The sequence below is a fragment of the Simochromis diagramma genome, unplaced genomic scaffold, assembly GCF_900408965.1.
Source record: "Simochromis diagramma unplaced genomic scaffold, fSimDia1.1 OVJJ01000421.1, whole genome shotgun sequence".
NCBI classification, from domain to species: domain Eukaryota; kingdom Metazoa; phylum Chordata; class Actinopteri; order Cichliformes; family Cichlidae; genus Simochromis; species Simochromis diagramma.
Window position 1 is genome coordinate 9,293,680 of NW_024387250.1, and position 14,323 is coordinate 9,308,002.

General features: G+C 40.7%; 1 protein-coding gene across 2 annotated transcripts in view; it reads right to left on the bottom strand.

Annotated features, from left to right (window-relative positions):
- Positions 1-220: 220 nt before the first annotated feature.
- Positions 221-14,323, bottom strand: part of LOC120714823 (protein bicaudal C homolog 1-like) — a 57,165-nt gene continuing 43,062 nt past the window's right edge. For both annotated transcript variants that reach the window (XM_040001319.1, XM_040001320.1), the window contains 12 exons: positions 12,144-12,348; positions 10,358-10,519; positions 9,964-10,136; positions 9,719-9,860; positions 7,786-7,939; positions 6,442-6,601; positions 6,301-6,340; positions 5,950-6,104; positions 5,598-5,760; positions 5,118-5,281; positions 4,697-4,796; positions 221-3,398 (listed from right to left, as the gene is read on the bottom strand). In XM_040001319.1, the coding sequence (XP_039857253.1) occupies positions 3,271-3,398; positions 4,697-4,796; positions 5,118-5,281; positions 5,598-5,760; positions 5,950-6,104; positions 6,301-6,340; positions 6,442-6,601; positions 7,786-7,939; positions 9,719-9,860; positions 9,964-10,136; positions 10,358-10,519; positions 12,144-12,348 (1,746 nt within the window). In that variant the 3' untranslated portion in view covers positions 221-3,270. The remainder of the gene's footprint in view (positions 3,399-4,696; positions 4,797-5,117; positions 5,282-5,597; positions 5,761-5,949; positions 6,105-6,300; positions 6,341-6,441; positions 6,602-7,785; positions 7,940-9,718; positions 9,861-9,963; positions 10,137-10,357; positions 10,520-12,143; positions 12,349-14,323) is intronic.

Below are 14,323 nucleotides of genomic sequence, written 5' to 3' on the forward strand. Positions count from 1 at the left end.
TCTTTCTTTATAAGGAAGAAATTTTTTCCCCAAAGCCTTCCAGTGTGCTGGATTAGAGTCTTTGCAAGGTCGATTCTGGCCCTCGGGCTGCATGTTTAACAGCCCTTTTCTAGAAATACTGCACTGATACTGTGCGCCTGGACAGCCTGGTAGCTTCAGACTTGAGAAAGTTTCAAAATTCGACATTTCTGTGTTATGTGGGAAACAAAACCAAAAGGCGCTTTTGTTTGCATACATTTATTACCTTCATAATATCATTTGAATGTTCGAACAAACATTTTTTTGCCTGCTTGACAGATTCTCTGAAAAGTTTATATCTGTACTACAATACAGTTAGAATAACAACAGCATCAACAGATGCCACAGTGAACAGAGCGTTGACCACATGGCAATGTTTATGCACGAATCCATCTTAGGAATATGGTGCAGAATTGTACGTTTCTCACGCAAAAACAATGACTGTAAAAATGAAAAGTTGTACAAAAGTTATGTTATACATCATTTCCTTAGTGGTTTACATTTACATTATAAATGTACCATTTGATTGCAGTACAAAGATTCCTTCAAATAAATCCCTTTGGGAATATTAATTTGACAAATAAAACAAATCAAAGACATAATTGTGAAACTATTCAATCAAGGGCAAAGACTAGGCAAGCTAGCAGTAAACCTTTTGACTTGGTGAGTCCCTTTACTGATCTGTGATCAAGCTGCAATAACATGCATCATCAAGGCAATATATATAAATTTGAAACATTCACTTGATGAGACAAGAACCTCTATTGCCCTCCGAGCAAACACATCCAAAAAAAAGTGAAGGATGAAAACAAATGTCTGCTAGGCAGGAACACGAGTCACAGCACTGGGAGAATCAGTGCTCAACATTATTTATCCATTTTCTTTTTAAATGTAGTACCATGTGGAGCAAAAGCAGCTCCGGGTTTCCTTGTAGAATAAAGAATCCCTTTCTACATTAAGCTTTAGCCTTCTTCATCTTCTTTAAGACTTCAGAAAAACAAAACAAAAACAATAAAAAACAAAACAAAAACAAGAATTTACCTGGTTTGCATAAGCAACCATGTCAGAATATCACTTAGTGTAGTGTTACTAACTTGACAACCACATTGAGAATGGCTCAAGTAGATAGGATAGGATGCGAGATAGGACGGAAAAGTGGTTAAAAATGAGGGTTTTAAATCGCTGTAAATGAAAACAAAAAAGTGATAAATGATCAACTACTTTGAAACGATACGAGGATTGCTGCTGCTGTCTGTCATAATTAAATCTGCTGAGATAAACATTTACGCACTTGCAGTGATAATTTTTCAGAAGTGTCTTGTACATACTTTAAGAGTTTATACAGGTCTTGTTCATTTAAACTAAGAATATTACTCAGTCTTAGCTTTTAAACCTACTGTACTGCAAATATAAACAAAAAGGAAAAATGACTTCACAAAGAGGCTTTGAATTGCACTTGAAAAACGCTCTCATCATTGGAAGATGGATGTTCTTGTAGTTTAAATGCTCAGACATATTTTAAGAACATTACACAAAAAACATTTGAGTTATCCAAAGTTAATGAACTGCTGGAAAAAAGGATGTTTTCCTTTTCAAAAAACACATGACTGAACATAATCCAGGGCTACAGAGCAAACACAAGCTCTGGTGATAAACACTGCCGCTGCATGCATAATTCTGTTACTTTATTAAACACTGCTTAACCAGGTTTTGGGGATATTAGATTACATGACTGATAGTAGAAAATACCAGATTTTTATTTGTTTTCATCTTAGATCTCGCAGTACTTCTGGTGACTTTAGTTCTCTATTTGTGTCTCGCAGAACTATTAATATGAGACCATGTTGGCTGTGGGAAAACTGGTTCTTTGTGTGATGGCACTTCCTATCTGGAAAGTAAGGTCAGAGCAAAATATTAGTGTTCTTAACGAAATTTCTTCCTGCTGAAAAAAACGAGTTATGGATATTGGCACGTTTCACTATTACAGGCAAGGCCTTGTTCCTGTTAATAGGCCTCCTCTCCTTGCTCTAGCTGAAACTCTAAGCTAACAGAAAGATAAAAAAAAAAAGTTTCAGATACACAGTAGACCAGATTGGGAGATTTAAGGCACATGGAAGGGGCCACAGAGAGGCCATGACTGGAAAAAAAGATAAAACAAAAGACCAAGTACTATAAACAGAGAAGAAAAACCACAGAAAATTGCCTGTTGACACAATCAAAGAGGCCTACAAAGCTTTGCCTAACTGTCTCACATCTCTGCTGCTGTCTAATGGCACAGCCATGTTATGGCTCCAGAGACTAAAGGGCAGGAAATAAAACTAAAACGTACAAGCAAACTAATTACAAAAAACAAAACAAAACAAAATAATCATAGACACTCATTCATGAAAATATAAAAAAATACATATGTAAACCGATTACCAATAAACATTCCACTCATTTGCCTAAGATGGTAATAAAAACTAAAAAATAAAATCATAATGCAAAATGAATACAAAATACTTATTTTTGTCTCGTCTAGAAAGAGAAACCGATGCTCAACACAAACACTGATCTCGGAGGAATGTCCACCAATCGAAACACTGAAGGAGTCAAAGGTCACAATGAGATTTACTTTGGTTTATGTGTTAAAGTTGATCAAGTCACCGCTTTAGTGCGCTGACCTATTATTACTTCATTTGGTGCTGTGCTAATGTCACTGGTTAAGTGCTTACTTTTGGCTTGGTAGAAAATGCATCTGTGCTTTAAGTCAATAAAAAAATGCATAGTTTCATTTCAATCTAAGGAATAAGGCTCTCACAGGCAAAAATCTAGTATTATTAAAGTGCATGTCACTGATACAAGAGCATAATACAAATGCAGGTAGTACCAATGTGTAAAATGATGTACTAATCATTCTGCCTGTTCCCTTGAACAAAAAGTGGACAGAAATACTGGACAGAACCAAAACCACACCCTTCATATATAAATGCTCAACAAGAGACTAGTGGATTTATAAGGCAATAACACTGAACTTCATGTATCTGAGAAATCCCTTTTTTTGTTGTTGTTGGCACTTCAGGTAAAACTATGGCTTTTAAAAAAAAAAGTATTTATAAATGCGCTATATGGCAATGCAACTTTGCGAACAGTCTCAATTCAGCTGAAGCTGAAAAAGGGTAAACAACCACCGAAACCTAGACGCCACTCTAAGATGCTGGACTCTGGTCTTCTTTATGGACGGTTCTCCGATGACTGGAGCTCTGGAGGCGCCTACCATCGCCCACTGACGCTGGCCATCTCAGCGTGAAACTGGCGGGAGAGGCGGCCGCTTGCCCCCCCTTCCAGGAAGGAGGACCTGATGGGTGGCTCAAATAGTTTCCTCCGGTTCTTGTTTAGTTCTGTGGGCAGGAAAAAAAAAGATAACCGCAAAACATCAGGAGCAGCAAAGGTGATACAAACATAATGTTTAATGTGGGGTAACTTCCATTGTTGCGATGGGAATTGCAGCAAATCAAAGTAAAAATAAATATAACCGTGGAGAATGTTGCCATGTCTTTGCAGCCCTCACTGATCTACAGTGACAAGAAAATTGGATTCAAAGCACTACAGAATTGCTCAGATCAACAAAACCCCTCTTTGTGTCCATCTGTTTTTACACAGCAGTTTGGACAAAATGATTTCATAAAAATGTCTCAAGAACACCCTGGCATCTCTCAGTTATTCATACGATAGCCGCAGTCTGTCGGTGCCAGCATAAACCTTCAGTATGATTACTGGAGGCAGGCAGCTCGCTCCAGCAGCTCTTTTTACTGGCACACCAGCAGGAAGTTAAAACCTGGATTGCCTTGACTGGTATTCTATCTTTTTATGAGAAGCAAAAACACAGAAAGACAGACAGAGATGCGCAATATGCAGTTTTCAAGCTCTAGAGTCGGTCAGCGGAGATGAAAGTTGACCTCGACTTGGCTGAGGCGACAGGCAGCAAAACCGATCCTGGCCTTGGATCCCTCTGCTTCCTTAATAATCATAGTGCTGACCTCGACATTTCCCCTCATTGCCCTCGCTGTCAACCCTGACTCTGGTCAGACGTTTGTGAACTGAACATTTAAACAATAACCATGACAGGAAGCTCATGATCCCAACACAGACATGATTAACTCGTGCAGGCTATTATAATGTCAGTAATGAAGTGTGACACCCACCACATTCACATTAGATCAAGTGTAACAACAGGGAAGAGTCTGCATCAGCATGAGACAGGCAGCTGGAGCAGCTGGGAAAATACCGAAACACTCATCAGAGAAGAATTTGCTTGAATCCCATTTATTGCTGCTGCTGCAGCATGTCCTCTCAGAAATTTGACCAGTTTAACTTCTATTCTGGCTTGCTGACAACAAGAACCACCTATGAACTTTGAGATATGAACTTATTATTTATCTTTTGGACTGCTGGGATCCACTCAGACAAAACAATAAACATAAAAAAAACCCATTAATGAAACTGTCTTCAGCAAAGGTGAGCTGGCAGAATGAAGCTCCTGCTGGTACGAGTGATTATCGGCACAGGAAAAGACCAACATGGGTATCTCTGCGTTGTTATGCAAATGTTTTATTTGCAGTGTCATGCAGCTGACAGCACAGAGAAAGATAAAATGCAACAAGAGAATGCTCTTTTTGAATTTTTTTTTTTTCCATACCCGAGATAGCGAGCAGCATTTTCCTACGGGCACCAAAGGTGGTGATTCCCAGTTCCTTCAGGTCCTGGTCTGTGAGTGTCAGGAATGTCTGGAGGTCAATCTAGAAGCAGCAACGAGCCAGTTTAACAACCTTAATCTAGAAAAGATCTTCAAACATAAATGTCAAGACTAATGGTCATGTACATAATATCCTCCCTGCCATGCAAGCAGCAATATTTGATATACAAATGCAATTCTACAGCTTGTTAAGGAAAAATTAATTAAACTATGAATGTAACATAGCAACAACAAATAATGACAGGGATATTTCACTTTGGACAGAAGTAATGGTCTGGCACACCCACACGTCCACCCCTACAGTTAAACCAGGGAAGACGATGAAAGCTTGTGCGATAAACGGTTGGTTCAGAATTAGGATTACCTCTTGTTGCTGGAAGACGTCCGTGTACTTCCCCAAGCCCAGTTTGCTGAAAAGCTCGGGCAGGTCTGAGCCTTTCAGAGACGAATTCAGGCTGCAGCCGTTTGTGCCCGTTACTGATGAAATAGAGTCCATGTAGTTGCTGCTGCTGAGGAAATGTTCTGCAGCTACACGACAGTTTAAAAAGAGACATTTCTTTCATTCAGTCAAGTAATGAAACAATGTTTAGCTTAAAGAGATGAAAATTTGGACCATTTTGACTGAGACCATCTGTTCTGCAGATTGACTAGACTGGCAGCTTCACTAGACTTTAACGTGCCAACCCTGAGTGCTATATTGAGTATATTACTCTTACAAGCAAAACCATCAAATTCAGAGGCAAGAGTGCTCACAATGACATTTTAAATCTTTATTTTGTTCTCTTTCACTTCATTGTTAATCAGCATCATTATTTGAAGACAAAAACAACAAAAATTTACTGACCAGATTTGTTCTGTTTCCTCTTTGGACTGCTGACGGCTGAGGCGAACTCTGCGTGGCTTGCTAGGCCGTTGCTGGTGCCGTTCCTCTCACGCCAGTTGTCAGAGTCACTCCCGTTCCCCACGCCTTCCCGGCTGCTGGATCGAGACAACGACAGCGGGGAACCCTGCGGACCAAAAAGAAACAAGTTCAGACTGAATTCTGTACATCCCAATACAGAGCACAAACGTCTGTCTACTAAAACAACAGTCAGGCAAATAATGTTTCTTATAATATACACAATATCAGTAAATGCTGAGATATTGAACATATTGATCACGATAATGAAAGTTAAACACTTTCATTTCTGTCTGACCTCATATGTCGTGCTCATGCTGGGTTTGTATGAGACGTGATTGGCTCTCCTTAGCTCCTTGATAGTCTCAGCTGGCATGGACTTTGAGAAGCCCAGACCACTCCAGGTGTTGGTCGGAGTGCGCACCTCAGTCACTACTGGCTTCTTCAACATAGCTGTGCGAATATAGAAAAGCAGTGATGCAAATATGTTTCTATAAAAGAATTATTTGGGCACCAAATAATATTTAGTGCAAAGATGTTTTTGTGGCTAAAGAAATAAATTAAGATTTTTTTTAAGGGGACTAAATTATATGTTACACTGCTAATGACACTGATTGCACTATTTGATGGCACAAAAATGTCAACTCACCTTTAGTTGCCAGTAGCTTTTTCTGTTCATAGTCAAAAGCCTGTAAAATTCAACAGGTGGTTAAAGCCAATAAAACCATGGCCTCTCTTTCCATGTTAGCTGTGTGTGTGTGTGTGTGTGTGTGTGTGTGTGTGTGTGTACCTGCATGTTGGCAAAGGAGGTCTGAGGTGCCAATCGGATTCTCTCCCTCTCGTTCTGTTGTGCTGCCCTTTCAGCTGCCCGCTCACTCCCCGGCGCCCTCTTATCTGCCACAGGACTGTCTGATGAGCTGGACTCCGTGTCCGAGAGGAGACAGTCAGAACTGTTGGAATTAAAACAGGCACTGTATCAGTAAATAACCTTTCTTCAGCTCATCCTTTGCTGACGTGATCACTCAGGCTGTTAAAGAGGGCCTTTAGTAACTAGCATCTCCATTATCCCTTTTCCACTAGTATCTACTCAGCTCGACTTGCCTCGGTTTTAAGGATTTTCAATTTTTGGCACCAGGTACTTTTTTAGTACTTACTCAGCCGGGGTTCTAAGTACAAAAAAAAAAAACCAACAACACAGCGGTCTAACAAAAAGCGGCTGAGCCTCAACGGCCTCCGTTATTCTATTACGTTTGTGTCGCATACAAAAGACATCATGTGACTTTGCTATTACCACCTCAGTCACATAAGGTGCCTGACTCAATTCTAATAGAAAACGACTGAAACCGAGTAAAGCTGAGTCGTGTCTAGCAGCTACTCGTGGAAAAGTGCTCGCTCTCATGAATGCTGATGTATATTCGAATTTGTAGCAGCAGAGTACAGTTTTTGGACTCGAGTAATTTTGCATGAATCACAATTCAACACACAATGCTCCCTTTCATGCAACTTTCTTCTGACTGGCTGTCCCTCTCAAACAAAAAATATGAAGATCGGCTGGGTGGGGTTTCTGTGCTCACACAGCCAGAGCTGCGCACTTGAGATAACCGTGTTAAAGATATCTCTTCTGACTGACATCAAACAGAGCCAAACCGCTAAACAGCTAAGCAGTTAAAACAGTCTGAAGCCTGAGCTTTCAGCTCAAAGGGGATTACTTGCACATTTGCAGACCTCATTATTTCAAACTTTGGCCATGTTTGATATTAACATCACAACTGTCAGAGCATCTATACAGAAAAAAACAAGGCAAAGTTGATGGATCCCACTGCACCATTTCAAAAACAGCTGATGTACTGGGATTATTATAAACATAGAGTTAGCCATCATAATAACAACAATGCTGTCCAGTATAATGTGTATAACGTACCACAGCTGGTAGCTCCAGTTTGGGATAGTCTGTGACTTTATGCATTATTATTGTTTAAAAATAAAAATGATCCCATTGTTTCTGGGCTTATCTTAATGTCTGTAAAGATCAATATTTAAAGAATACTATCAAACTTTAGGAGCATGATCTGTAAAAGATTTTGGAAGAGATGCTAAAAAGTAACAACAGAAGTCATAAATGATTCAGACATACTGTAGATGGGAGTTCTTGGTGCCCTGCAGGAGCTCCACAGCCTGTCGTTTTCCTGATGATGTCTTACATGACGCCAGCATCTGTTTCAACTCACTTCCATTAGCGGAGTGCGAGGGGCTTCTGGGCATGCCCACTTCTACAAATGTGTCAGAGCCTGAAGGAATAAACATGGACAAATGGTGAATATTCTCTTTTTTCTGTGCAGACAAAATACACATAATGACAACAATAGCTGTAATACCTTAGGTTTCATCAGTTTCAATTTATACCATAACACAGCCTGCACTCAGAAGTGACTGGGTCATTCAGTATGAATGAGTATGTTTAGCTTGTGAGCTTGTGAGAAAGTGTGACAGGTCTCACTTGAATTCTAGATTAATTAAAAACACACCAGCTGTGATTATAGTGCTTTTTCATCCGCTTCTCTGCTTTTAACCCAACAAGGACCTGCTCTGTGCAACAGGATGTGCACGTGTGAGTATACATGGGTCGCATACTGTAAAATAATATGATGTCAGCCACTTAAACGAAGTTCTCTGGGGTTTAATGTTTGAACAATATCCCCAGACACCTTCAACTGACACAGCGGAGTTAAGCTGTACGAGGCAAGCCAGCGCAAACACATTCTGGGACACAGGAGGTGGTAAGGGAGGGAGAGGAAAACTTAACTGGACACACCGCGTCGAGGGAGGACAAACTTTAAAAACAGCGGGGAAAAACGAGACGCGTGAGAGTGAAGGTTTGAGGGGAAAACCGCGAGTGTAAGACACAGAGGAAACGAGGGCCTTTCTGAACCGCGAGGAGACCAGCAGTTAATCTGTCTCCACGCCAGTGAATGTAGTCAGAAAGCGTATGAGGTTAGGAGGACAGTATAGAGAAGTAAAACGTGGGTACAATAAAGGTATTTTCCTCAAAGTGGGTTTAAGGGTTGCATAAATCTCAAGTGGAAAATCCTGATTTGGACATTTATGTTAAGTCTGCAAAGCTAAGGTCCAACAAACCTGAGCTGAAACTTTTAACAGCTCAAACATTTTGTCAGTCCAAGGCTGTAACAACACATAAATCATAAGACTTTGTTTGTTATAAATGACTCACCACAAAAAGTGCGCAGTTGTGAATAAGTGCACACTTTCAAAATGACTTTTTAGCCAAGTTAAATGTTTTAATTAAAAACGGTGAAGATACGAATGAAAAACGTTCATAAAAATCTGTACATCACCTCCGGGCCTTTACATTAAGAAAACCCCAAAACCCAGGTGGCCGCCTTTGAGCAAGCACTTAGTGACAGTGGGAAGGAAAAACTCCCCTTTAACAGGAAGAAACCCCTGGAAGAACCAGGCTCAGGGAGGGGTTGGGGGAGAGGGGCGTTAACTTGAGACAAACCAAACCAATCACATGACCTCCTTGGCAGAGAGAATTAATCTTATATTATTCTCAATAGCCATTTTATATAGTACACAGTCATACGCCACTTTGTTAGATACACCTCTTCAGTTGCTTTACTTGTATCACATAACAGCAACTCAATGCATTTAGGTACACATGGTCAAAAGGACCTTAAGAAGTTCAAACTGTTTAAACAATGGTGAAGAAATGTGACTCTAATGATGTGTTACTTACTCCATCTCAAGTGTTTATTGAGAATAGTCTGAGAGAGGAAATAAACAATAAGCAGCAGATCACTGGGTGAAAATGTCTTAATGATGCCAGAGGAAAATGGCCAGGAGTGCTTGGATCTGATCCGAAACCAACAGTAACACCAAAATTGGACAATATGTAATTGGAAAAACTTTGCCTGCTCTGATGAGACTCAATATCTGCTGCAGTATTAAGACGGTAATGTCTGAATTAGGTGTAAATGTGAAAGCATGGATCCAGCCACAAATCACATGTGTTCAGTGACAAGGACACTCTGCAATGATTTGAGGAATACCTTCGTCCGGGCTGGACTTGCTTGACCGTGGTTCTGATGGACTGTGGCCACTGGCTTCCTGGACTGAGTCACATGGAGCTGGACTCAAGACATTTTCTGCAATTGACGCCGTTGTTATCCTCCCATACACTGAGCCAGAGTGCTATACATGTGCATGCCCACACAAAAAATAAAAAATAATTATTATCACAGTCATTCAAAACGTAGAGCGAGGTGATACAATATAAAGTTGGTAAGGGCCCAACCTTGACATGTCCATTCAGGGTGCACTCAGGGACCCCGTTGGGCTGCTTGTCTATGGGGGCGAGGCCAGGTGGAGGAGATGGTGTGTTCGGTGTATAACTTGGCACACCGGACAGCAGGATGCTGCTCAGGGTGGCCTGAGTGGCAGGATGCAGCATCAGCTGAGACGAGAAGCCTTAAGTTTCCAAAATATCAAAGTAATAAGAAAAATGTTACAGGGCTTTTTGTCATGTTATACATTACCTGAATTACCAAAAATTAAAATAAAGATTGAGACATTTGTAAGGATTTTACTCTTTCATGTCAAGCATGCATCAAGACACAATTTGTGAATAAAAAATAAATAAATTAAATACAGATTTACCATAAGAGCTACTGGCAGTACTATATACAAACCTTGGGTGCTGGTGAGTGAACTTGGCCAGAGGGAGGGGGAAGGAGTGGGGTTACTGGGGCTTGGGGTCTGCAGAGGGCTCATGGAAGAGTTTAAGCTGTTCAGCACAGCGTTTGGGGCAGCAGAATTGGGGAGAGAGTGTGATGCTGTTGCACCCAGGAAGGCTAAAGGGTAACCAAAAGAAATTAGGAAAGAAAGGAGAAGACAGTATATGAATAGATCAGTGGTGGTCCTGTCAAAGTGCATTTTTCGAGCTAATCATAAGTTGCACTAAGAAAAAAAAAATCTTGGTCTTCCAGCTATTTAACTGGAATTCCATCAAACTGCCATCAACCCAACAGCAAATGAGAGCAAGAATTTCTTAAATTTCTACAAGGTCATGGATGCATAAGTACACGTCTAGTGTGTCCTCATACCCAATAAAACTATGGTATCGAGAACACCAACAATGTGGTGCTTGGTGTCTTAACCCAAACGCAGTGTATGAAAACAGAAAGAAGCAGGTCTGTGGCTTTAACAAGGGGCTACTTTGGCTCCAGGAATAAGGCCAGGGATTCTTCTGGCACACTGGTCTGTAATCTGAAGAAGAAAAGCATGTAGCAATTACTAAAGGCCAGGATGTGGCCGTCCACAGCTTCACCCGGGGCCCCTGAGTTTAAATGAAACAGCAAAAAAAGATTTCTACTGTACGGGCACTCTCCTGGCACACCGAGCTTTTTTGCAGCCAATCTTTAATCTCATTTTCTGGGGGGACAATCCAATCATAAACTGAACACATGCTCATCAAAACTAACAGAAGATATGCTAAAACATTTGTGCTAGGTTTTCCAAAATTATAACAAAAATAAACCCATTATCACAGAAAATTCTCAGCACAAATACATACTCAACATCTTGACTATCACATATGGTCCAAGTCAGTGGTAGGAGAAAATAAACACGTTCCAGTAATGTAATGCAGATTTGCTGTGGTTACCATTTGATGACATACTGCATTTATATTTAAATTTCTAACAGATAAATTGCAACAGATCTACTGCCAGCTAGTGCTTACAGGAATGAGCCACTTCCTGTCAGCTTATCCTATCTGCCTTTCCGACTGCCTCTGATATATAAATCATGTCCTAAATTCCATGGGTTTTTTTTGTTTGTTTTTTTTAAACAGACTGAATCTCCAAAATTTTTATCAGAAGAATGCAAAAATCTGATAACTGTGACTAAAGATTTGTTATACACTGCACGCACTCTTACAACCAATTGAAAGTCATCCATGGAAACAAAAATGTCCCCTAATCTCAACAGTTCTGGACTCTGTTGGGCTCAGATGTTGAGGTCAGCGCTGCAGACAAACTCCTACGCGATAAGAACCGTTCATCATCCTGTGATTCATAAACTCATAAATCATTCAAAGTGCTGCAACTACATGTGTACCGAGGTTATTTTCTGATGGTTGACTGATCAAAGATGTGCAGATTTGGACTTGCGTCCACACAGCTCCTACTGTAAAGGTCATATAGAGATGCAGTGAGTCACCAGCTGTGATTTATGTAAAGGGGGATTGTGTTTTTCAATTCAGTAAACCAATGAAAATTCTAAAAGAGACTACTTTGTGTTACACGCCTGGGAATGACACTGATTCATGAAGATATTAGTTCTTCTATCATGATACAATTTAATCTGTTGCATTTTGTGCACGAAATAAAAAGGTAACATCTTATTCCCCCTCCCCCAATCATAGAGAAAGCATTATTTAGCATTATTTCTTAGCAAGTTAAACATTGTGATTACCAAGATTACTCAGCCCCAGGCCAGCTGAGGCCAGGATGTCCAGGCCAACAGGGCAGATGAGAGATGGGGATGGACCATTAGTGCCGGCATTCAGTGCCACAGGGGGTGAGGAAGACACCACTCCATTGCTCTCGAGACCCAAGAGGAATTTTCGGGCTTCGTACATGTTGACTGCATTCCTCTCCACACTCTTGACTATCACAGACTGGGAGAGATCGAGAGAGAAGGAAGAGGCGATGAGAAACTGGTGAAAACGGGAACAAGTGGGATGGACATGGAAATAAACAGGAAACTAGGAGGCAGAAGAGAAAAGAAAGAGGAGGAGCAAGGGAGAGATAGGGTAGGGAATGTTGGTACCATAGATAGGGAGTGAAAGGGAGGCTGAGGGAGAAGACAAACATAAAATGTGAGGAAGGAAGAGGGAATTAAGGGTAGATTAGAAGGATAAACATTGAGGCAGTGTGGGAGAAAGAAGGAGATGGGGGAGGAACGACAGTGAGAGAGACAGTGTTTCTTGATCAACATATCTGTCTGATATGAGAGAAGAAAATAAGAGACTGTAAAAAGAACAGAAAAACACAAAATTCACAATCAGATTTGGAATCATTGAAAGAAATGACTGGAAACCTTGCTTTATTCGATCTTACCAAACATCAAATATAAATCAAAGTGCTGGCTTTTTGCATTTTGCCAAAATTGAGCTTCTGAATTTTTTTTTTTCAATCAGCGGTGAATATCCCTGACACACGTGCACACCCTCCTCTACAGGACTGCCAAAGTGATTGAAGCAGACAGGCTGTGGCACCCATTTAGACTGGCCTTTTGGATTATTTCTGTCACCTCATTAAAATGTTTAAGTGAAGGGTTCTTAAGAGGATCTGGGCTGGGTCGGTGTTTATACTGGCACTTCCACACAGGCCCGTCTGGTTTGGGCATTGAGCCCTGACTCAGGGTGGGACGTAGGCACCTTGATGAGCAGGTCAGGTTGAGGCCAAACAGTGAAATATGACTAGGAATACTACGTGTACAACAGCAGACTATTATAAACATTAGATCAATTGTATATACAAAAAAGGCGTGCCAAAGATTGAGTAACAGATTTCACTAATAGAAGCTACATTTAATTAAAGGTCATTGAGCTTAACTCCAAATTTCTACCTAATTTACCAAGAATGAAGCCACTTACTTTTTGTTATGCTTCAGCTTTTCCTACTAAAAAAAACAGAGTGGCCCTGTCCAGCAGATGAAACATGCATGGCAGGCTGTGCAGAGGAGAGACTGCGATTCCCCACTGTGGCAGATGCAGACTTGCCAAAACCCTTCACTGTGTTGGTACAGGGATCCAGTTTTTCCCTTTCTAAGTTTTAGCAGTGATGAAATATGACAAGGCAATCCATAATTTACTTCAATGTCATGCTGTCATTTGATGGAAAGTAACTGAAATGGAACAGTGGCTTATTTGTTTCTCGAGCAGTCGTTTTTTTCCCTTCTCTGACGCTGCATTTGAACAAGTAGGACAGCAGCTGTCTTTTTCTATGGGAGAAAAGGACACATTTTCGTCTAAACTTTAATGTTTACTGGATGTTTGGCTTTTTTTAATGTAGTCGATTATACATGTTGTGATTTCTTAAGATAAGACCACTGTGGAAACTGAGTGTAGTATATGCCAGATGCTTGAATCAATTATGAGACTGGCTGAAGGTTAAGGCATTCATCCACTTTGTTACTCGTTTAATTAGTTCAGGTTTGCAGTGGGTGGGGGGGTGTAGAGTGCATTGAAGCTGCCGCAGGGCAAGGCATGAGTTACACCCTGTACAGGTTGCCAGTCCATCACAACCCCACACGCTCACACGAATACCTACGGCCACCTTAGAAAAACAAGTTAATTTAACAAGCGTGTCTTTGGACTGTGCACGGAAACCAGAGCACCTGGAGGAAACCTACGCAGGCACTGCGAGAACACGCAAACTCCACACAAAGAGTCCAACAAACCAGGAGATCGAAACTCAGAACGTTCTTGCTGTGAAGCAACGGTGCTAAAAAAATAAAAGTTTATATTTGGTGGATTTTTATGCTATAATTTTTTATCATTGCTGTAACATGCTGGCATTGTGTAACATTTATTCATGTAAGCAAGTGGTTCTTTTCTGTGTGCTTCATTTTCAGAATCTACATCTACT